This window comes from Staurois parvus, unplaced genomic scaffold (genome assembly GCF_062004578.1).
Source record: "Staurois parvus isolate SC_StPar_1 unplaced genomic scaffold, SC_StPar_1.0 ptg000673l, whole genome shotgun sequence".
NCBI classification, from domain to species: Eukaryota; Metazoa; Chordata; class Amphibia; order Anura; family Ranidae; genus Staurois; species Staurois parvus.
In genome coordinates, this window is record NW_028318469.1 from 93,002 (window position 1) to 118,734 (window position 25,733).

General features: G+C 41.7%; 1 protein-coding gene across 1 annotated transcript; it reads left to right on the forward strand.

Annotated features, from left to right (window-relative positions):
- The first annotated feature begins 659 nt into the window (after positions 1–659).
- On the forward strand, positions 660–2,411 carry LOC149447680 (uncharacterized). Its single transcript, XM_089652189.1, has one exon. The coding sequence runs from the start codon at positions 913–915 to the stop codon at positions 2,146–2,148; it is 1,236 nt and encodes a 411-aa protein (XP_089508315.1). The 5' UTR covers positions 660–912; the 3' UTR covers positions 2,149–2,411.
- The last annotated feature ends 23,322 nt before the right edge of the window (positions 2,412–25,733 follow it).

Here is a 25,733-nt window from a genome sequence, read left to right on the forward strand (position 1 = left end):
CTTGATGTGTTGATATCTCTCATGGAGGAAAATGAGGATGGTGATGAGAATGAATTAGATCTGGATAATCACAATGAGGTGATTAGAAAAGTTGATCTAAATATTAGGTCGACTAAAATGCCGAAAATATGTTCCAACATGAGGATATCGACATCTCTAGATTTTGTCGCTGATGATCTTAAAAATCTTGAGTGGAAAATGCCAATTGGTGACAATCTTACAAAGAAGGAAAGAAAAGCCCTCAAAGAATTAAAAGAGACTAAGAATATTGTAATTAAGAGAAGTGATAAGGGGGGCAATGTAGTTATTTTAAATGAACAAAACTATGTTAAAGAGGTGAAGCGCCTATTGGGAGATTCATCTACATATAGGAAAGTAGCCACTAATCCGTTTCATGTGGTGGCAAGAAAACTAAACTCCATCTTAACATTGGGAAAAGAGGTGGGACTCCTAACTAAAAAAGAGTATGAATATCTGAGAACTGAAGAATTTAATTACCCTACCTTTTATATTATCCCTAAAATACATAAAAATCAGGAAAATCCCCCAGGTAGACCCATTGTTTCTGCCATCAATGGCCCCCTAGACAAAACAGGGAAATATATTGACCTGTTTTTTAAAGACATGGTTCCTAATCTTCCCTCCTATGTAAGAGACACTAAAGATGTGTTGGCTAAAATTGAAAATTTAATCATCAATGAAAATTCCATTCTAGTGGGAATAGATGTGGAATCACTTTACACATCGATCCCACATGAATGTGGCTTGAGATCGGCTTTTTACTTCCTTGATAAAACATACCCCACTTCGGGAGGACAGAATGAATTTATTAGTGAGTTGCTGGACTTTGCGTTACGACATAACTTTTTCCAATTTAATAATACCTTTTATCAACAGATCAGAGGTACCAGTATGGGAGCACCGTGGGCTCCGGCCTATGCATGTTTGCATCTAGGTTTCTGGGAGGAGCAGGTTGTCTTCAGATCAACAAGGTTCCTTGTTAATGTCCAGATTTGGTTAAGATATATAGATGATGTGTTCCTTGTATGGAGAGGAACATCAGAGGAATTAAAACTTTTTATGGAGGAGTTAAATCAAAATCCCTTTAACATTGGACTCGCGTATGTTTTTGATGAAAGGTGTATTTCCTTCCTGGACTTGGAAATTAGACTTGAGAACGGAAGACTCCTCACAAAAACATATAGGAAACCTACTGCTGCCAATACTCTACTAGAGGCCAGAAGCTATCACCCACGTTCACTGATTTCAGGAATTCCAGTGGGACAATTTCTGAGATGTCGGAGAAATTGTTCGAATATTCATGACTTTAGGATGGAAGCACAGGATCTTTATAGAAGATTTAGGGAACGGGGATACTCTCACTCTCAAATCAGAAAAGCTCGGAGACGGGCATATCAAACTGACCGTAAGGATTTATTATCTCCTAAAAAGGAGGAGAAGGTCAAATTAAGTGAGCAACCTGTTAGAATGATAACTCAATTTGGAGCCCAATGGCAAGCTGTAAAACAAATATTAGAAAAACATTGGAAGATTTTAACTCAATGTCCCAAATTGAATAAAATTGTAGGTGAGCGCCCCCAAATGGTAGCAAGAAGAGCACCAAATCTTGGTGACCTCCTTATTCATTCTGACTATCAACCGTTAAAACAGACAACATGGTTAAAATCACGTACTAAAGGGATGTTTAAATGTGGAAAATGCCAAATCTGTAAATATGTGGATCGTACAGACTCTTTTTTTGACTCAAGGAATAGCACTCATTATAAAATTCAAAGCCTTATAAATTGTTCTACAGTGAGAGTATTATACATTTTGACTTGTCCCTGTAAAAAGATGTATATTGGTAAGACCAAAAGACAATTTAAGGTACGAATAGGTGAACATTTCAGAGATATTAGATCTAATGACCCTGAAAGTAATCTTGCCCAACACTATGCTAAATATCATGGAGGTAAATTGGATGGTACAAAAGTGAAAGGTTTCTATGCATTGCATTTCCCTCAAAGGAGAGGTGACTTTGATAGAGAACTGCTAAAAAAGGAGAAATATTGGATATATAAACTTGATACATTGTACCCAAAGGGGTTAAATGTGGAATGTGATCTCCAAGTATTTTTGGATAAATAGATCTGTATGGATATATGTTCTTATATTGCCATATGTTGGTCAATCTGTGGTAATTCCTCACTCCTGTCAATGGCTGGTTAATGCGTTAATTGAATTATTGAGGACAATATGTTAACTAAATAATTAAGGTAAACCTTCTTTGGGGAGATATCTAATAACCTGATGGTACACATTGAAATATAGGTCTAGAAGTGTAGAAGGGACTAATCTTTGAACTATTTTCCTCTCCTTTGAGAATAAATGTACACTTATAAGTGGTTAATTTGAAATTTAGGAACCCTGGGCAAAATAACCTATAGAGGGATTTATTAATTAACATCGCCATCTTGTGGTGGTTTTGCGGTAATTTTTACTGTGTCCTTGTGTATTTTTGACCTAATAAATAGGTTTGGAGATCCTTTCAATAACACTGCCATCTCCTGGTGAAAGTGTGGTAATTTTCAATTGAATATAATTTTTGCTTTTTACTTTTGTGTGCATTGCTGTAATTGTCAAATCTTTCCTCCCTTTGATATTTCCAGTCGCCTGTCTTTTTAATTTAACTATGACCAGCGGTTGTGCTAAGTATTTAGCCCCTTTTCTTCCATTGGGGATAACTGCAATGTAATTTTTTGCATATGTGGGTGGGTCTTAATCCACTATAAATAGAAGGTTGAAATGCAGGAATCCCATTGGTCCTGACGAAGCTGAGTGAGATACGCCCATCGGCGAAACGCGTTGACGTCATACGTCAGATACGTCACTTCCGGTCATGCGCACTAGGTGGAACGCACGCTGACCTACAAGGAGGTAGCCATCTTCACATGCCATGAGGCATACTTAGGCGGCACAGGCGCCATGGAGAGATCGGAACCCGCGGTATGTCGGCTGATGTTAGCGGTGGTTCCTTGGTTCCATACAGCAGTACCTTTTGAAGGGCAGTACTTATGAAGGATATCCTTTTCGTTCTTACTACACATTGCACAGGTGGTGAGTGGACTGTTACAGGACATTAGATTAAAGGTCCCTTGTGACCTATATGGCATAAACATCTATTATCGAGTGAAAGCTCTTACAGTGACTTCCCTCATATTGTTTGTCTTACTACAGGATGGGGACATTATGGTGCTTTATATAGGAAACAAGGCATGCCACATATATTTCAACGGGCGGAGGAGCCGCTGGGCCTTATCTTGTTTTCAACAAAAAGTGGTGTGTAGTCCACATGCTGTGGTGAAGAAATCTCTTGAAGCAGTGTTCTGCTACTTGCATCTGTTTCTCCATCCAGGCAACAACTGGGGCGTTATTTATATCTAAAAGTCCTAAGAATCAGTCACTTATATTACAGATGAATGGGCCCCAACTACATGTGCCGGCACGGGACTGTACTGCATTTCATTTGTGATATCCTTTTTGCTGCCTAACATAGGCTTATGGTTATGCCTCTCTTTTGACGCACACTGTGCTCGCTGCATTGTATACATGTGATATTTCATACCTTTGGTATAATTTTTGGGAATTCCCCTCTATGGGATAGAACCTATATGGTTTTGACACATGTCTTTATATTTATTACATGTGACACTATATACCTATGGTATAATTTTTGTGTACACCTCCTTTGGGAAGTGTTAACCTATGTGCCAGTGCTACAAAGACTTCAGTGGTCATTGTCTTTGCAGCACATCTATCCAGACCGGTCTTGGTGTTATTTTATATGGTTTTAGGTCTGTGTGTATTGTCTCATACTGAGGTGATGGTAAACCAGGGCGATTGCCCATATGTCAAATATTTATATGTAATAAAGCATAATTTTTGGAAATTGTTCTGAGTATCACATTCTGTTCATAATGTAGCCGCTTTCTGTGAATTCCTTTTCACAAACCCTTCTTTTTTGTATGCCTCTTTGGGCTACTGAATGGAAGCCATATATTGGGTGATACAGTAATTTATTTTGTAACCTCCAAAAAAACTATCTTTAGTCAATGGGTCTCTGCTATCTCCCTGTTATATGATGGGCAAAGCGGAATCCAGAGCAAAACGGAAGCTCTGAGCTTTTGGCTCCATTATCAAGTCCCGAGCCGGGGAGTAGCGGAGGAAGGACGGGGTGAGGCCAGCCCTGCAGTAGAGGCGAGTGTCAACGCTGACAACCAGGCGGGAGCTGAGCAAGGGAGGAGGAGAGCACCGTCCAGGAGCTGGTACTGCTGTCATCAGGGAGGTATAAAGATACCGGTCAGATCCGTGCAGAGAACAGACACACTCCGACCCACAACTCCTGCTGACACTCAAAAAAATTCATACAAAATCCTGTTACACCTCAAGAAGGGCCCTCAAGGGACTGTGGGCTCCAGAGGCTGCAGATTTTACTGTGACAGTTTGAGCAGAGGGGGAGCTGGATGGGGAATCTGTCATTGTCAGCATGGGGAGGGGATAATGTGACATTACCAGGATGGTGGGGGGGAATCAGTAATTCTCTGGGGGGCCATGTGTCATTACTAGGAGGAGGGTACCTGAAGGTGGGGGTCATCTGTCATTACCTGGTGGGGAAGGGAGTCATTTTTCATTACCTGGTGGTGGAGGGGATATCTGTCATTACCTGGTGGGGGGAGGGGGGGGTCATCTGTCATTACTTGGTGGGGGGGGGGGTGGAAGAGTCATCTGTCATTACCTGGTGGGGAGACATGTGTCCTTACCAGGAGGGGAAGTCATCTGTCTTTACAGGAGGAGGGGGTCATCTATGATTAGCTGAAGTGGGGGGTTCATGAAGGAGGGGTCATCCGTCAATACCAAGAAGAGGCAGGCAGGATAGCATGTGTCATTACCAGGAAGGGGGGTTTTACTTTACCCTAATATCCTGCACCTCTATATCACTGCAGCCTGGCCACATTAGAGACCTCTCTTCTCTCTCTCTCCTGCTGCCTTCTGCACGTGCACACAAGGTGGGGGCAGGCAGGCCACACTGAGTTTTTGGGTGAAAGCGGTGGGCTTGTATGTGGATCTGGAAGTCAGAGGGCCTGTTGAGTTTCCTCTTTTACATACTAACATACCGCTTTCATCCGACAGCCGAGAGTGTGGCCTGCCTGCCCCCATGTTGTGTACACGTGCAGATGGCAGCAGGAGAGAGAGAAGAAAGGGACAGCCACCATACAGCTATCATATCTTGGCGTGTGGTGGGAGCATCTTGCCGCACGGTGGAAGGTAGTGGGGGGCCCCAGGTCAACTTTTGCATTGGAGCCCACAAGCTTCAAGGTATACCTCTGCCTGGGGCCACCTCTTCCAAGTGGTCCCAGGCATGGAACACTTAACTGTTCTCAAGTACAGTTGGAAACCCTCGGTTAAAATTGCCAGTGAGAATTCATCCTGCAGAATGAGAACCTGTGTTAATGAGCTTTTGTTCACTTCAGAACTGCTTCTTTCCATATACAACCCTGTGCAAATGCAAAAGAAGCTGAAGCTGGTCAAATGCAGGTCAGCTGCACCTACAATAAATTCTGAATGATCTCAGAAGAGTCTCAAACTGATGTCAAAAGCACACTGCACTTGCTTACTAACCCCTGTCAACACAGGCCCTTTACAAGAAGGGGGAGACATACTTTTATGTCAAAGCTAAATGATTTTCCTAATTTACTTACACGCAGCTACCTAAGTGTTATCCATCTTCCTGTATTATACCTAGTATGACAGCCACTGATTATAATCAGAAAAAAAACAGTCGTTTCCTGTGCCCCAAAACGGCTCTTCAGCTGGATTTTCCACTTCTTAGCTCCTGTGCTCCCTGTAACTTGGACCAGCTTCAGAAGCCCTTGGCAGGATTAAAAGCAAATGAAGTATTTAATGGTAAAAACAGAGCAATATTATGCAAAGCACAGATTATATCACTTACTGCCATTCATTTTTCCCATACACATGCAATAATTATTTGGGAATGATAAAACTTTCTATAATAATGAAGTGATCCTGTTATGTATTCATTTATTTTTTTATTTTGTTGCATCCAATGCTACACTTCCCTGTTGTTTGTGAATGCAAGCATGTAGCCAGTGATGTCATGAGAGGATTTGAACTCCTGATCTTTAGGCTCCATGCACACTGGGCGTTTTAATAACGCTGGTAACGTTAGCTGTGTAAAGTCATCTTAATGTTAGTTTTTCAGCGTTTTTTAAAACGTAAATAAGGTCCAGAGTGCATGAGGACCTATACTTGTTTTAGGCCTTTAGACCAGCATGCAACCACTAGGTTTTCATCTTTTTAGAGCAGGTGAGGGCTAAAGTGATCTTGACGCCTACATTTTTCTCCCCTTGAAAGACTCCAGGCATTAAATTAATAGCACCTGATGCTTACACAATACCTTATGATAACATTTCATAACTAGAAAAGCTCCAATTTCGGGGGAAATTGTGTGAAGTGTTCTTGCCTCCACCAGTAGTCTACAACTGGAGTCGGCGGAGAAACTGGGTGGAGTGGCTTGAATAACTGTTGTGTGGTTGGAGTGGCTGGAGTAACTGTGAAAAGGTTGGACTGGGCAGAGTAACTTTATGGAGTGGGCAGAGTAACTGTGTGAAGTGTTTGGAGTGAGTAAAGATAGTAAACATTACACTAACCAATTGATCAAATTTAAAAAGTGCACATGGCAAGCTTGATAGAGTGAGAAATGCATTTCAACTTTTAATTATTTATATAGCACATTTAATTGCAATGTTGTTGCCCAAAGTGCTTCACAGTTACATTAAAACATACATTTATAAAAACATTAGCAGCATTATCACCTCAAATACTCTCTACTGTTGAAAACCTGTTTCACGAATTCAAAATTAGATTTCAAATAGGGCAGAGAAGAGCGGTTAAAAACAAACTGCTCCAAATTGCTCACTTCACTGGCGTCTTCAAATGGTCGTAATTTTAAAAACTATAAATCCTACAGCGAAGAGCTTTATATTATGAGAATCAGAAGACCCAGACCTACATTTTGATGCATAGTATGTCTCTGAAATATTAAAAATGAAGGCACAGTCGCAGTTTAGAAATTGCCCTTTAAATTTGAGGTGGCTAGAGTGGAGTTTCAATGAATGTCAATGGGCGGCGTGAGTTGCAAACAAATGGTCATATTGTGAAAACTATCAGGACTATGGCTTAGCCGTGGACATTTTTAGTGGCAGCAGGGATAGCTGAACGTTTTGATATAAGATTTGTGTAGGTCGGCTTGAAAATGAGGGAGTGATGGCAGTTTAGAAATCATGTCCTGATTTTTCAGCTCACACTCTAGCTTTTGTCAGCTCCCACTCTAGTTTTGAACATTGCGCCATTCATTCCTATGGGACCAATTTCACCACAAAAATGGCAAAATTTTGTGAACCATTTGGCGAAACGTTTCCACAAAGTAATAGCACACCAATCGGGAACAATCCGCACGTTTCGGTATATTACTGTCTATGTAGTGTAAAAACTGTGGGAGGAGTTAGGGTGGAAAATTTGGCTATAATAAGAATATATATGTGAGATAACAATAAGTGGTCTTGCTATGCAAGAACACTTAATAATTTGTAGCTTGGTAAGGCGTCATTTACCAATTTTACAAACATTGCACTTCCAAAGAAGCAAGATCTCTTTGCTTTCCTACAGGGCACTCTTTAATATTGATGGGACCCTTGGCAAACATGTTCGTGCCCCCCCCCCATGACATTTAACTCTCCACCTGCTCTGAGACATACAATAAATAGCAGATAAACACGAAATCAGTTTACACCAGCAGATCAGGCAGCAATTGCAATTGATTGCCAGAGGTTACTGCATATTAATACTGCTAACTGACTGGTTGATAGAGGTTACACATTACAGCTCACTGATTACAGCACATCATTTCCTCACTGCCTGCACACCATGGACTGAGAGGGTTAGGGGACCCACCAATAGACAGAAAACTCCTGGGATCATGGGCAGTGCTGAGTGGGGGGGGGGGGGAAGGGTGTGATCAGTGGCAGTGCTGGGGGTGGGGTTGATGGGATCAGTGACCATGGTGCGGAGGATGGGATAAGTGGCAGTTCTGGGGGGATGGGATGAGTAACCGTGCTGATGGGGGGATGGGATCAATGGCAGTGCTTGATGTGTATGGGATCAGTGGCAGTGCTGGATGGGAGGTGACATTTCTATACCAACCACCAATGTTAGGGGGGTTAAAACCGATGACCAATACAATGGGGAATTTGCACTTACCACCAATGTAATGAAGAATTTACACTTACATCCAATGTAATGGGGAATTTTACACCAACAACCAATACATTTCTACACTGGCCACCAATGTAAGGGGGAATTTCCACTGACCACCAGCAGAGGTGATGGTGACTGGAACCTGGGGGGGGGGGGGGGCATAATATACATATGAATGTTACTGCTATTTACATATGAATGCCACATTGCTGCCACTGTTTACATATGAATGCTGACACTGCCTGCACATGTGAGTCACCCTCTGCACATGTGAGATATCGGACACAGCCTGGGACAAAGACTTCCAGGCACAAGGAAGTGTAAAGCAGTACAGTTGGCAAGTATGCGGCAGCTGCTTTGGCCCCACAACAATGACTGGGCCCAGGGCAGCTGCCCCTTTTGCCCCTTCTTAAAGACAGCCCTGCTTGCCTAGTACTGCAAAGTAGGTATGTATGTGGAACGAAAGCACCAATAATATATAGCAAACTTACCTCTTGGGTGTGGTAATTTCCAGTTTCCCTACCAGGAAGGCATTTATCTTTGTTCAAGAGAGAAAAATATATGGTACAGTAGCAGCATCACTTACAAATATCAGACATTTTACATAATCACATAGTCCCAACAATCTGGAGAATTAAAAAAAACAATGAATGAATTAGAATTGCACCAGTTTGTGCAACATGTTGATATTGTCACTGTGCTAAAGCCCCCTACTTCATCCCAGTCTTCAGCATTCAGTGTAGTTAAATAGATGACCCATTTTCTTTGAGATTTGGAAAATGACTAATGTCCAGCTCTTTGTCAAAGGTCGTCCAGATGCCTCTGGTTGGCCATAGATGGGAAGCTCCAGTGAAAATTCAAACTTCTAAAACAACTGGTTACTGTGCGAAAAGCCAGACATTGGGTGTTTTGCCAAGTGACCCTCCAGCTGTAGTGTGAAGCAAAACATGTAGGCTGCAATTCACACCCTAGCAGAGCAATTTCCAGGTGTTTTTACTTGAGAAGAGGGAGAAAGGACATTGCTCTGACCACCAGTATGATCTTATGTATGGGGTGGCCTCAGCCTTCACGAAGGCCACCGATTTTTATTTGAGAGTTTTGCAAGCAAATACAAGCATTTTTTATGGTTATTCGAGCTTCAGGTGTTTTTATTTTAGCCAATAGAAAGTGCTAGGGGGAGGAGATTAGGGGTGGGGAGTCGTTTTTCTGTAAAACACGCAACAAAATGCTCATAAAACGCTCATGTCATGCATTTTTCAAGGCTTCCCATTAAAGTCTATGGGGCCAAAAACAATCTGCCTAAAATAGATCATGTACCTTTTTGAGTGACAGGCATATTGCTACAGGTGACAAAAAGGTCAGATGTGAACAGGGGCCTTTGAACTAAATGGGATTTGGCTTGCTGAGCATTTTAGAGCTACAGGCTTCAAGCAGAAAATCGCTCAGGCTTGAATGGGGCTTTTGTAGTGGTATTATTACCAATGCTAATTGTGACAGCTTCCCTCCTGGTTGTGAGGGAGCTGGCACCCGCCTGTGTCTTAACAACCCTTGACTCATCCCTGCCCAAACATTCAGCTGTCAGCCGGGAAATCCCAACTGACAGGTGAATGTAAAGAGCAGAGAGTGCAAAAAAAGAAAACCGTGAGGGGGATCTTTGTTTTGGAACGCAGCATGAGACTGGCTTTGCTTCTAAGTAAAGACTAAGCCAACACTTTCAGAGTTGACTAGAGGGTTGTAAGTCAGATCTCACTAAGAGAGGAGACTTGCAACATTCTATTATATGCTGACAGATCTGTAAAATGAAGGCTGCTTTCACACTGATCTGTTTTTCTTCCTCTTTTGCGTTAACCACTTGCCCTTGAAGATTTACCCCCTTTTTGACCAGGCCATTTTTTACTATTCAGCACTGCGCTATTTCAACTGGTATTTGTGTGGTCATGCAACACTGCACCAAAACAAAATTTATGTTGTTTTTTCCATACAAATAGAGCTTTTTTTTGGTGGTATTTGATCACAGCTGGGTTTTTTATTTTTTGTGATATAAACGAAAAAAAGACCAAAAAAAAAATATATTTTCTACTTCCGGTTATCAAGTATATCCAATAAACTCAACTTTAGTCATAAATTTGGGCCAAAATGTATTGTGCTACACGTCTTTGGTAAAAGAAAAATCCCAATATTTGTATATTCATTGGTTTGTGTGAAAGTTATAGCGTCTAAAATCTATGGTATATACACTGTTCAAAAAAAAGGAACACTTTTTAATCAGAGTATAGCATCAAGTCAATTAAACTCCTGGGATATTGATCTGGTCAGTTAAGTAGCAGAGGGGGTTGTTAATCAGTTTCAGCTGCTTTGGTGTTACTGAAATTAACAGATGTACTAGATGGGCAAAAATTAGACAACCTCGAAAACAGGAATGGTTTAACAGGTGGAGGCCACTGACATTTTTTTCCCTACTCATCTTTTCTGACTGTTTTTCTCTAGTTTTGCATTTGGCTAGGGTCAGTGTCACTAGTGGTAGCTTGAGGCGATACCTGGACCGTAAAGAAGTTGCACAGGCAGTCCAACTCCTCCAGCATGGCACATCAATACGTGCCATTGCCGGAAGGTTTGCTGTGTCTCCCAGCACAGTCTCAAGTGCATGGACGAGGTTCCAGGAGACAGGCAGTTACTCTAGGAGAGCTGGACAGAGCCGTAGAAGGTCCTTAACCCATCAGAAACAGGATGAGCACTGCCAGAGCCCTACAAAATGACATCCAGCAGGCCACAGGAGTGAATGTCTCTGGTCAAACAATCAGAAACAGACTTCACGAGGGTAGCCTGAGGGCGCGACATCCTCTAGTGGGCCCTGTGCTCAATGCCTAGCACCACAGAGCTCAATTGGCATTTACCATTGAACACCAGAATGGGCATGCCTGCCACTGACGCCCTGTGCTTTTCACAGATGAGAGCATGTTGACCCTGAGCACATGTGACAGATGTGAAAGGGTCTGGAAAAGCTGTGGAAAACGTTATGCTGCCTGTAACATCATTCAGCATGACCATTTTGGTGGTGGGTCAGTGATGGTCTGGGGAGGCATAGCCATGGAGGGATGCACAGACCGCTAGACAATGGCACCCTGACAGCCATTAGGTATCAGGATGAAATCCTTGGACCCTACGCCGGTGCAGTGGGTCCTTGGTTCTTCCTGGTGCATGAAAATGCCCGGCTTCATGTGGCAAGAGTGAGCAGGCAGTTCCTGGAGGATGAAGGAATTCATACCATTGAACGGCCTCCACGCTCGCCTGACCTAAATCCAATAGAACACCTCTGGGATATCATGTTTTGGTCCATACGATGCTGCCGTCGTCTCATTAGGAGCATGCCCCGATGTTGTCAGGCATGCATACAAGCACATGGGGACCATGCAAACGTCTGAGTATCATTTTGAATTGCTGCAATGCAATTTCAGCAAAATGGACTAGCCTGCTGCATAATTTTTTCACTTGGATTTTCAGGGTGTCTTTGCGTTCAGTCCTCTGTAGGTTGATCATTTTCATTTCCATCAAACAATGGGGCATCCTTACGTTCCTAACACATTACCCAGTCCATATCAGTATATCCAGTATGATATTTTTTCCCCATTGTGATCTGATGTGTTTTCAAAGTGCTCCTTTAATTTTTTTGAGCAGTGTTAATACTGGAATTTATGCAGCTTTTACTTTCTGACTACCTATCACATTTATTGAGGTGCTAAAATGCCAGGGCAGTACAACCCCCCACCCCAAATGACCCCTTTTTTGAAAGTAGACACACCAAGGAAGTACTTGAGTCCATGGAAGATTTTTTTGTTTGCCACACATTTTTGCAAAATGGCAATTCTTTCTTTTTTTGTATACACAAAGTTGTCACTTACATGATATATTGCTCATGTATGCCTATACGTGGCTATATGTGGAATAACACCCCAAAACACATTCTGATGTATGGGGATACCACACGTGAGAGACTCTTTTGGCAGCCTAGCCACATACAGGCCACCAAAATCCAATGACCACCTTCAGGCTTTCCAAGGGCATATTTCCTCATATCACTTCCATACTACCTATGACAGTTTCGGAGGCCCTAAAATGCCAGGATAGTACAAACACACCCTCTCAAATGACCCTATTTTGGAAAGTAGACACCCCAAAGGATGGTGAGTATTTTTTCAGATATCATTTTTATCACAGGGTTTTGAAAGAAAAAAAGAAAAGAAAAAATAAATTTGTGTTTTCTTTCTTCATTTTCCAAAAACTTGTGACAACAAATGAGATCTGAAAAATGCTCACCATGCCCCTTAGCAAATAGATTGGAATGTCTACTTTACAAAAAGGGGTAATTTGCGGGGGTGCTTCTACTATCCTGGCATTTCAGGGCTGGCATTAAAAATTTATGCCACACATCTCCCACTCTTACAACCACTTGAGGACCAAGCCTTTTCTGACACTTTTTTGTTTACATGAAAAAAACGTTTTTTTGCTAGAAAATTACTTTGAACCCCCAAACGTATATTTTTTTTAATGCAATGGCTTCAGAGAATAAAATGGTGGGTGTTGCAATTTGTTATGTCACGCAGTATTTGTGCAGCGATTTTTCAAATCTTTTGGGGAATAAATAAACTTTTTTGAATCTTAATGTACAAAAACACAATACATTGCCCAATTGTTTGATTAACCACATGCTGCCCAGCCACTGTATAAATACGGCGGCAGGGCGGCACGGCTGGGCAAAAGCATGTTTTAAAACGTGTGTTTTGTAAACAGGTAGGGGGCGTGCGTGAGGCGCGCCGCCGCCCTAACTGTCCCGCCGATCACAGCCGCGGATGTCAGTCGCCGGGTCACAGCCGGTCGTTTCCGGCTATGTCCCGGCGATCGGCGGCAATCGCTGACAGAGAGCACAGCTGCAGTAGATGTGCTTTCTGTCAGTTCCCTGACAGCTCCAGGACAAGCTGATCGGGACAGAAGAGTTTCTCTCTCCCGATCAGCTGTGTTCCCTGCAGTACACACCCCCGCCCCCTAGTAAAACACTCCCCTCACACAGTTAACCTTTTCCCTGAAAAATAAACTTAACCCCTTCCTCCCCAGTGCCATTAGTACAGTGTCAGTGGTTTTTTTTTGCACTGATCACTGTATTGGTGTCACTGGGGATGTCAGTGACCCCAAGTCAGTACCCCCCAATGTCAGAATGTCCGCCGCAGTCCGCCATAAGTCACTGATCGCCGCCATAATTCGCTGATCGCCGCCATTATTAGTATAAAAAAAACCTAAAAATCCCAGTATCTTTCCCGCAATTTGTAAACGCTATAACTTTCACGTAAACCAATTAATTTACACGTATTGGGTTTTGTTTTTTTTTTTAGCAAAGACATGTCGTAGAATACATTTTGGCAGAAATTTATGACTAAATTTGATTTTAAAATTTTTTTTTACTGGACATGTTTTATAGCAAAAAGTCCAAAATATTGTTTTTTTTTCCTCAAAATTGTCAGCCTTTTTTTTATAGCGCAAAAAATAAAAACCGCACAGGCGATCAAATACCACAGAAAGAAAGCTCAATTTGTGGGAAAAAAAAGGATGTAAATTTCATTTATGTACCATATTGCATGACCGCGCAATTGTCCGTTAAACTAGTGCAGCGCTGTATAGCAAAAAAATGGCGTAAATTGCAGTATCTATACCATAGTTTGTAGACGCTATAACTTTCACACAAAGCAATCAATATACACTTATTGGGATTTTTTTTACCAAAAACATGTAGCAGAATACATTTTGGCCTAAATTTATAACCAACTTTGAGTTTACTATATATTTTTTATAGCTGAAATTAAAAAATATTGTTTTTCTTCAAAATTTTGGTCCTTTTTTTGTTTATAGCGTGAAAAATAAAAAGCGCACAGGTGATCAAATACCACCGAAAGAAAGCTCTATTTGTGTGAAAAAAAGGACGTAAATTTCGTTTGGGTGCAGCATTGCATGACCGCGAAATTATCAGTTGAATTAGTGCAGCGCCGAGTAGCAAAAAGAGGCCTGGTCAATAAGGGGGGTAAATCCTCTGGAGGTCAAGTGGTTAAATATAAAAGATGATGTTACGCTGAGTAAATAGATACTAAACATGCTTTAAAATTGCGCACGCCTGTGCAACGGCGACAAACTACGTAAATTTTTAATATCGATAGGTGACAATTTAAAAGCCTTTACAGGTCAGCACTTTATAATTACACATGAGGTCTAGTGCTAGAATTACTGCCCTCAATCTGACATTCGCGTTGATATCTCACATGCATGGTGCAATCTCTGTTTACATACCGACACGGGATTGGTGCTTGTGTTCACTTTTATTGTTGTCACAGGAATGTAAATATCCCCTGTGATAGCAATAGGCAATGACAGGTACTCTTTTCTGAGAAATCTGGGGTCTATTAGACTCTAGATCTCTCCTTTGCCCTTTAAGCATCTGATCACACCGATCTTGGTGCTTTCCCAATTTAAAAATTGTGCTGTTAATATCCAGTGAAATGTAAATGATGAAATGCTCATAGCTTCTGGTTTCTTAGACCATATGGATGATTGGAGGCACTCTGGTCTCTGACCAGCTCTATTGTCAGCCAGAGGAACTGCCAGCTGCATTCTTGGATTCCACTGTGGGACGAGAGAGCCCAAGAAAACCATGGAATGTGGCAGGGGGGGGAGGGGGACATTTCTTCCCGCTGCTTCTAAAAATGATCCAGCAGCTAATTAGCCACTAGGATTGCTTTTACATGAAAGCTGCCCACCAGCTGAAAAAAAAAAAAGGTTCCAGGATGATACCTGTAGCTGCAGGCATCATCTCGGTATAACCACTCAAAGTCCAGCAATGTACCAGCATGTTGCTGGTCCTTGTTGGGTATATACTGTATGTAACAGCAAAGAACATGGGCATAAGATGAATCGGGTCTGTGGACCAATATGACTGCAATTCATTCTTTTTTGTAATGCCCATGTTGAGGCTTAGGCCCAAAAAAGCTTTACATTCAGAAACCATGATAGATTTCCATGCGAATTGTCTGGCAATAGCTGAATTTGGGTGGGCGGCAATGTATTGTTGTGAGTATAAATTGCTTTGGCCGACAATCAATTTATACAAATCAGCGGAGCAGCTAAACGCTAGTGCTGACAGCGAATTGGGCTGATCCTGCTAACACTGTGTTTTTGTGGACACTATACAAAGGGGGCACTAGTATAGTTCTGTTTGTATAAACCAAGAATGTTTAGTGCGCTAACTACTCATCCAGACATATAAATGAAAAAAAATAATCCTCCAGTAATCCCATGCAAGATAAATTCACCCTACAATAAAAGTCCAACTCCCAAATCACAGAATGTCCAAATTAGTGCTTTTAACAATCACTTTCCAGAAGATGTGCTTGTGCTCAAGATACTCTCCCTGCTCACCTTTAAGTTTGACCTACAAATTATAATAGGTCAAATGCGTTTTTTACAGAAGTGAATGCTTTCATGCGGCGACGAATCCAGAATTTCATATAAAAAACAAAAATATATATCATAGTGCAACACAGTTTAAATTAAAGCTAATGGCTGAGTACACAAATCATATGCGCTCACGTTACAGCAAAACATACTGTGCTCCACAACAGTGTTGTAAAGTGTTCACTTCATCCAACATATACAAAAGTGCTTCCCATCACCAATGAGTGTGCCCTGCACTCACCTTCTTCCTTGACCCATATATCATAGAGGTCATAAGCACTATAAACATTGGTAATTCTTTTGCTTGTCCACCACTATCTCTTAGTAGCTATTTCCTTGCTACTTGCCCTTTAAGAGACTGGATTTCAGCTTCCCACCGGAATGGTAAATGTTAAGATCCCTTAATAGGTTTCCACTCTTAGCTTCCTAATAGTATGGCTGTAGTCAGTGTAGAGGCAGAGTGGAGACTTTCTGGTGGGAAGCCTCCACCCTTAAAAAATGAAAAAAAATTCTCAGTGCAGTATTTTTTATTTTAACATTTTTTTTTTTTAAATACTTTTATCAGAGTAGTACAATCTTACCATAAATGAGAACAAAAAACCTGCGCTGGGGCTCCATTGGATGTCGAAAAACATAGTATCTAGCATGATACCATAATACCAAAATGAATTAAAATGTATGTGCAATAGAATAGTGCAATGCAAATATATCAAACTTTTATGTGTCACCACAAATTGAAAAAAAAAAGGAATCCAAATGTGAAGCCAAAAATTGTGAATTCAGTGGTTCTTCAATTATGAGGGAAATGACAGATGTGGATGACAAACGCCACAAAAACTTCTTAATCATGAACCACACAGCAACTCCGTGTACAACCAAGGGAGGCTTACCAGAATCATATGACCCCCAATTAAGAGTAGTCAAGCAGCACTTGTATATCAATCCAAGATATCCAGCTTTCCTCAAAATCACATCAAACGATGGTACTGCTGTGTAATATCAGATCACTATGCATATATACTCAGTTGGACATAGTATCATGAAAAAGAAAAAGACAGGCTCTCCGTATTGTGATCCAGAATAAAACAATTTAATGCGGCAAATGCACTTACAATGAAAACATGACAATCAGGTACTTCATATCATATAAACATAGTCTTGATGACATCATCTTTGACTAAACTAATAGGGCAGAGACGCAACACACGCCACTACGCATACGTAATCCCGAAGCAGCCATCTTGGATTTTGGAATACGAGTTGTTTATATGATATGAAGTGCCTGAAAAAAAACCTTGAATCTTTACAAGCACTTTACAATTATCTTGAATACTGTACATCACATTGTTTTCTGTACTGTTTTAAAGAGACCCTGTCACAAAATCTTGCCCTGTGATCCTGTGTGAACACATGCTGACATTCTCTGCTGTAGTAATTGGAGCTGCTTACACAAAGAGATATCAGAATAGGTAAACTGATTTAAAAAAAAAAAAAAAAAAAAGTGTCGAAATCTCAATCTTCCAAGCTGTCCAGAACCTATATCTATACCCTGTGAGGATATGGTAACAGTGCCTCTTAAACTGCCCTCAAAATATTTTCCAGCAGTATCTACAATTACCTCAAAGTCAATACTGTATATAAAATATATATACAGGGGCGTATTTACCACAAGGCAAACAAGGCATTTGCCTAGTGTAGCATTTTTCAGGGGGCAATACTGCCAGCCAGAAGAAGGGAGGGAAGAAGGGACACATGCGGCATAGGGAGCAGGTGGGATCCAAGAGAGGCTGCGGGCTGCTTGACGGTGTATGCAGAGCCTTACTCTCGTTCCCAGGGATTATCTGTTCAAAACTCTTTATAAAGTGCACTTTAAAGGCATAAATACTGTACAGGGTCATGATTAAAATGAATTCTTAAATGCATTGAAAAACAATTAATCCATTTCGGAGGTCAGAAAAAAGTAAAAAAAAGTCTTCTCTGTTCAAAACTCTTTATTAAGTGCACTTTAAAGGCATAGTACTGTACAGGGACATGATTAAAAATGAATTTGTAAATGCTTTGAAAACCAATTAATCCGTTCTGGAGGTCAGAAAAAAGTGAAAAAAGTCTTATCTGTTCAAAACTCTTTATAAAGTACACTTTAAAGGCACAGTACTGTACAGGGACATGATTAAAAAAAATTGGTAAATGCATTGAAAACCAATTAATCTGTATTGCGAAAAAAATTCATAAACCAAGGCATTATTTTCAATGGATTTTCATTCATAAACTGAAAATTACGTTAACTGAGGCATTTGTAAACCGAGGAATGCTTGTATATACTAATATATACTAATATATATATATATATATTGTGACAGTGTGGTGGTCTGTCACCCTGGATTCTCAACAAGGCAGGTTGAGGGGCTCCAGGGTAAAGGTTTGATACGGAGGAAAGTGGCTTTTCACTTTCCTCCTTTGTTTGTAAGGTCTGTTTTGGGATCTGGAGCCTGGAGATTTCAAAGAGATCTGGGAGGGATGAAATCTCCAATCCTGGGACCAGGTTTTGGGAATGGCCAGGAGACTGATTGCACAGGTGTGTGCAGGCCTTTAGAGAGAGTCAGGACCAGGGTTCTGGGCTCCACCCCGGCAGCTAGGAGTCAGGTGGGCTTCACCTAGGGGAGGTGGAAGCCAAAAGCAGCAAGGGGCTGCTAGAGACTAGCTGTGTGCTAGTGGCCAGTGGTGTGCAAGAGCTGTGTCTTGAAGAAGTCTGCAGGAGGCAGACATCAAGCGGAGTATAAGCCAGGAGGCTGAGTTTTGTTTTGTGTGATGGTGGATACCCCTGCGTTGTTGGATACCAACTGCGATGTCACTCTGGTGGAGCAGAGTGGAACTGCACCTTGTAATAGGAGTGTGTTGGTGCAATCTATTAATACTGAAAGTGTTCAGGTGAACAGCGGGTTAATGCAGCCTGGCAAAAATGCAAATGTGTGGGTAGTTCAGGAAGCACCACCAGAGCAAAGTGGTGGATGTGAGGTATTGCAACCTGCAGTTGGAAAACAGGTGTTACCTAAGTCTGACATGATCCAGAGTGATTTGTGCAAGGGATCTAAGACTAAGCCCATCTATTCTTATGTGTCTCCTTGGGCGGATGGTTCGGTGCTGAGGAGCACTGGTGAGTGGAGCACATATACAATGGATTGGGATAGTTGGGGTAAAAGGCTAATCTCATTGATGGATGAGGTTTTTATGCAAAAAAATAAGGTGGACACTGTTTCTGCTGTGCCAGCAGGAGGATCTATAGAACAGCCTATAGATAAGGGCGTGTATACAGCAGAGACTTTGTCTGTGACCCAAAAAAGTGATGTTGGCATGGAATGTAAAAATGATGTTGTCACTGGGAATGATCAGGGGCAGCTTGTGGATGCTGAGTCTGAGATGTTAAGAGTGAGCCCAGCACATGGCAGCGTTCTGGTGGAGCACCAAGCTGTGGTTATCTCCAGCTCGGAGGAGGTCCCTTTTAAAAATTTCAACTTCTCAAGTCTCAGCAGGTGAGTCTCTCAGCGTTCCCAGTGCCCTAAGTATGGTCAGGAAGGTCTTCGGTTTAGAGTCAAGTGGTTGGGTTGTAACCAAAGTATTAAAGGAGATGCTTGAACTTTGGAATGTACAACCAATGTATATTGAGGTGTCTCCTCTACAGTCGGATGGTCTGGTACTGCGGAGTACCACTAGGTGGAGCACCAAATGGCTGGCTGTACATATCAAACGGGAACAAGAAAGTGGTTTATTTCTGAATTTGTTGATGGTGTTAAAAGTTGTATCAGGGTATGCCGCTGGATTACCTGTCAATGTGATATATGAGAAATGTTTTGGAGAAATGAAAAATGAGTCAAAAAAGGTTTCACCTCCTAACAGCCAGGTGGGAAGCATTTCTGCTGCTATGGTCCAGGATGGTGCTGGTCAGTTGTCAGTTAAGGGCGTGTTTACTGCACCATTGGACAAACCACATGAGTTGGAAGGGCCGAGCATGGACCTGAGACCAGCAGAGATCCTGACCAGGGCTCAAATGGATGTGCATAAAGAAATCCGGATCATTGGGCCAAAAAGAGGTTTATGTAGCAGGTCTGATAAGACACCTGACATACAGGGACAAATGGTATCTGAAAACTGGCAAAATGGATCAGAAGAGAGCTCATCTGTACAGGATTTGGATACAGATCCAAGTGGTGTAGAAAAAGTTAAAATGGTGGGACAGCTGCCTGCAGAGTGCATGACACCAGGTGAAGTGGCATTTTGTGAGGTTCACGTGGGTGATGGCTGCCCTATGGTGTGTGTGCCATCTGCAGACACTGTCCTAACTAAGGCTGGAAAAGATATTGAAAGGTGTAATATGGACTGGAATATAACTGTTCATGGTAAACTGAATACTGTGGTAATGAGTCATGCAGCTTTGATAGCTAAAGATACAAGAAATCAGGGGAGTGGTCCTGGTACAAATACAGTGGAAATAGTTCCCCTACAGCCTTGGGACAGTAATACGGAGAGAGGTATTAGGAAACCTTTGAACCTGAAGCAAAAGGGCAGAAAGGTCAATAGAAAAGCCAGGGGGACCCCGTTAAGATCTCAGGAGAGAAAGTGGTTATGGAAGTGCACCCGGAAAAAGAATAGGGAAGGTCTGAGTAGAGCCCATAGCAGAGTGACAATGAGGCTTGGGGAGAGACACCAAAGGAGTCATTGGGTAGAGTTCCCCTTTAGGAAAGGTATGGTTAGACCAGATTGGACCCCTGTAAGTGAGAGCTGGCACAGAGGTGCCAGAAGCTGTAAGTCTTGTGTTCTGTCCCCTACGGGGTCAAAACAAAGGGGGGGGATATGTGACAGTGTGGTGGTCTGTCACCCTGGATTCTCAACAAGGCAGGTTGAGGGGCTCCAGGGTAAAGGTTTGATACGGAGGAAAGTGGCTTTTCACTTTCCTCCTTTGTTTGTAAGGTCTGTTTTGGGATCTGGAGCCTGGAGATTTCAAAGAGATCTGGGAGGGATGAAATCTCCAATCCTGGGACCAGGTTTTGGGAATGGCCAGGAGACTGATTGCACAGGTGTGTGCAGGCCTTTAGAGAGAGTCAGGACCAGGGTTCTGGGCTCCACCCCGGCAGCTAGGAGTCAGCAGGGCTCCACCCCGGCAGCTAGGAGTCAGGTGGGCTTCACCTAGGGGAGGTGGAAGCCAAAAGCAGCAAGGGGCTGCTAGAGACTAGCTGTGTGCTAGTGGCCAGCGGTGTGCAAGAGCTGTGTCTTGAAGAAGTCTGCAGGAGGCAGACATCAAGCGGAGTATAAGCCAGGAGGCTGAGTTTTGTTTTGTGTGATGGTGGATACCCCTGCGTGGGAACCTCTTATGTTATTGAACTGTTTCATTTAAATAAAAGTGGGCTAAAAAGGCCCTGAAAAAGAAAGCGAGTAGCTGTGTGCGTTTAAAAGCTCTACCACTTTGAAGCGAGTTCCCACAATATATATATATATATATATATACATACACACAGTTGTGTTCAAAATAATAGCAGTGTGTTGAAAAAAGTGAACAAAGCTCAAAATCCTTCTAATAGCTTTTATTTCCATACACACAAATGCATTGGGAACACTACACATTCTATTCCAAATCAAAACATGAAGAAAAATATATCAAATTTGTGTTGTTCCTCTAAAAAAAGTGAAGAAAAATGAATATTCGACTGTTCAAAAAAATAGCAGTGTTTGTATTCTTCTTTACAAACTCAAACATTCACTATATAAACTGAAAAATGTTTGAAGATTTTGCTTTCCTTTGAATCACTTAATGAATATTTAGTTGTATAAGCACTGTTTCTGAGAACTGCTGTACATCTGTGTTACATGGAGTCAACCAACTTCTGGCACCTGTGAACAGGTATTCCAGCCCAGGATGATTGGACTACATTCCACAGTTCTTCTCTATTTCTTGGTTTTGCCTCAGAAACTGCATTTTTGATGTCACCCCACAAGTTTTCCATTGGATTAAGATCCGGGGATTGGGCTGGCTACTCCATAACGTCAATCTTGTTGGTCTGGAACCAAGATGTTGCACGTTTACTGGTGTGTTTGGGGTCGTTGTCTTGTTGGAACACCCATTTCAAGGGCATTTCCTCTTCAGCATAAGGCAGCATGACCTCTTCAAGTATTCTGATGTATTCAAACTGATCCATGATCCCTGGTATGCGATAAATAGGCCCAACACCGTATTATGAGAAACATCCCCATATCATGATGCTTGCGCAACCATGCTTCACTGTCTTCACAGTGTACTGTGGCTTGAATTCAGTGTTTGGGGGTCGTCTGACAAACTGTCTCCGGCCACTAGACCCAAAAAGAACAATCTTACTTTCATCAGTCCACAAAATGTTCCACCATTTCTCTTTAGGCCAGTCAATGTGCTCTTTGGCAAATTGTAACCTCTTCAGCACGTCTTTTTTTCAACAGTGGGACTTTGCGGGGGCTTCTTGCAAATAGCTTGGCTTAACATAGGGGTCTTCTAATTGTAACAGTACTCACAGGTAACTTTAGACCTTCTTTGATCTTCCTGGAGCTGATTGTTGGCTGAGTCCTTGCCATTTTGGCTATTCTTCTATCCATTCGAATGGTAGTTTTTCGCTTTCTTCCACGTCTTTCAGGTTTTGGTTGCCATTTTAAAGCATTTGTGATCATTTTAGCTGAGCAGCCTATCATTTTCTGCACTTCTTTATCTGTTTTCCCCTCTCCAATCAACTTTTTAATCAAGGTACGCTGTTCTTCTGAACAATGTCTGGAACGACCCATTTTCCTCAGAATTTCAGAGAGAAATGCACTGTAACCAGCATGTACAACATTTGCTGCCTTCCTTCCTTAAATAAGGGCAATAATTGCCACCTGTTTTTCAAAGAATGACTGACCTCACTAATAGAACTCCACACTGATATTATTTTGAACATGCCTCTTTCAATTAGTGAGTCAATTACACAGAATCAGCAGCATGCATGTCATGACTGTTGGGTCTGTTGGATTTCTATTACTCTACTACACCTGCTAGTAAATTATTTGCCATGTAGAAAAATCATTTCTACCAAAAACAGTGATTGATCAGGTTAGTGATGTCTGACTGCTATTATTTTGAACACAACTGTATGTATGTGTGTGTGTATATGTATATATATATATATATATATATATATATATATATATATATATATATTACAGATGAATCCTTTTTTTAGTACAATACCAATATAAGAAAACAACACATGCATCCCCGCCTTAAATAAATGCCCCACAATAGGGCCTCCCCTCTTCCCTCCCTACATCCTCCCTGTATCCCTACTCATCTACTGCCTATCTTGTGGTCAGATGTGCCCAGCTTGTAGTTAAATTCATGTTTTTTTTTTTTTTTAAAACCTGACCGATTTTCAGAAAAAAACCTTCACATTTTTTAAAAGCAGTGCATTTCAAGTATTTTTGTGATTCTCCCAATTATCTCATCTCATATACGTATGCAGTATAGTTCAATCCTTGTTAGATCAGGCATACAATTTCTTTATCTAAAGCCAGCATAACCGAAACCTTGATAATACAAAATACTGGAATTATTTTTTATATTGTCATACAGAGCAATGGAATAAGCATCTTGGTGAAAAGCATGCAATACTTATCATGTTTCCCTAGGCTTATAGAAGCTTTTGAAGTTTCCATCAGGGGACTGTATTGCTTAGTGGAAACTCTTCAAATTTGGTTTGTTGTCTAGCAGCCATGTGTACAAAATCTAGCTTTGTTGATGAATGCAGAGGTGTCTATTGAGACCTATTAGGAGAGCAAGTGACAGTATGTACTACATTCTTTTTAATGTTACTTAAATCTCTATTCTTTCTTATAGGTTTGTTAGCAAGGTGAAGGTCATGATAAGTGAAAAAGAAACATAGAACTACTCCTAAGTGGTTCCCTGGAATGTTTCTTCTGAAATTGTATGCTTGTTGTCTTTATCCCTCTGTGTTCTTAACAGTTTTTCTGAATAGAAATAAAAGAGCTATGTGGGTGTAGCACCCCCTGACACCCAAAGCATGTGAGATTCCTTAGAGGCAGTGTGGCCTTGCATTTCACTTTAGGGTCTAGTCCTCGGCCGTAGTGGACCAATGAGTACAGGTGGGCACCAGTCACATTCTAATGCAAGAAATGGAGTTTATCGACTGTCCCTCAACATTCCTGGGAGAGAGGGTTAGGGCACAGGACACCCATGGACTAGTAGACTCCAGACGAGATACAAAAAGTACTTTGCAGATGAGGGACGGTCTTCACAAACAGAACACCTTTACGCCAATCTGGTATTCTGTTAAATCAGCTTCTGATTGCAAGACTACTAACTCCTAGGGGAAAAGCTACCATGCTTTAGTCGGGAACCAGGCTTTACTCAGCTTCTCAGGTTTCAACATTGACTATTTTTAATCGTTATGCTGCTAGCATTAGCAAATTGATTGAAAAGTATATCATGTTTATTTGTTTTAATTTTGTTTTGTACATTTCTTCAGTTACGTCCTGGTTTCCAGGCCTAAGAAAATGACAAACATCCCAGGAGTGTTCAGGAGGCATGCATGCCTGAGCTAAGGGCAGCTGGATTCCAGGAAGTAAATGCTACATGAATCATCTACCTTACTCAAGATGGCCATGATCAGAAATGCTAGGGGGTGATTTCTCAGAAAAATAAAGCATGGATCCATGAACGGATGGGTGAGTTTTTGGTGCTGAGATGCGGTGTAGTTCCGCTTTAGCTTGGCGACCACACACTGTAGCTTTACTGTGGCATTGCAGGCTGGCTGCACAAAATACATGATTTTGCTTTTCCAGGTAGGGGGCACACGTGCACGCCTACCCACGCAGTCATTGGCTCCTTGACATGCCGATCAGCGGGTCCTGGCCAATGACTCCCCTACTGATCGTCGGAGTACATAACACAGATAGCGGGGATGTGCTGTTTTTTTGTCATATATCATACAGTGAAGGAAATAAGTACTTGATCCCCTGCTGATTTTGAATGTTTGCCCACTCACAAAGAAATGATCAGTCTAAAAATCGAATGGTAGGTGTATTGTAATACTGAGAGAAAGAATAGCAACAAAAAATTCAAAAGAAATGCATGTCTAACAAATTATGCACTGATTTGCATGTTCATGAGAGAAATAAGTATTTGATCCCCTATCATTCAGCAGGATTTCTGGCTACCAGGTGTCTTTCATACAGGTAACAAGCTGAGATTAGAAGCAGTCTCTTAAAGGGAGTGCTGCTAATCTCATTTTGTTACCTGTATAAAAGACACCTGTCCACAGGAGCAATCAAACAATCAGAATCCAAACTCTCCACCATGGCAAAGACCAAAGAGCTGTCCAAGGATGTCAGGGACAAGATTGTAGACCTACACAAGGCTGGACTAGGCTACCAAACTATCGCCAAGCAGCTTGGTGAGAAGGTGACAACAGTTGGTGCAATCATTCGCAAATGGAAGAAACACAAAACAACTGTCAGTCTCCCTAGGTCTGGTGCACCATGCAAGATCTCACCTCGTGGAGTGTCAATGATCATGAGAACAGTGAGGAATCATCCCAGAACTACACGTGAGGATCTTGTCAATGATCTCCAGGCAGCTAGGACCACAGTCACCAAGAAAACAATTGGTAACACTATGCCAACAAGGATTGAAATCCTGCAGTGCCCACAAGGTCCCTCTGCTCAAGAAAGCACATGTCCAGGCCCACCTGCAGTTTGTCACTGAACATCTGAATGATGCAGAGGAGGACTGGTTGAAAGTGTTGTGGTCAGATGAGACCAAAATCAAGCTCTTTGGCATCAACTCAACTCGCCATGTTTGGAGGAGGAATGCTGCCTATGACCCCAAGAACACCATCCCA

Coding starts and splice junctions, on each gene's coding strand:
- LOC149447680 (XM_089652189.1), top strand. CDS start 913: ATGGGAGCACCGTGGGCTCCGGCCTATGCATGTTTGCATCTAGGTTTC.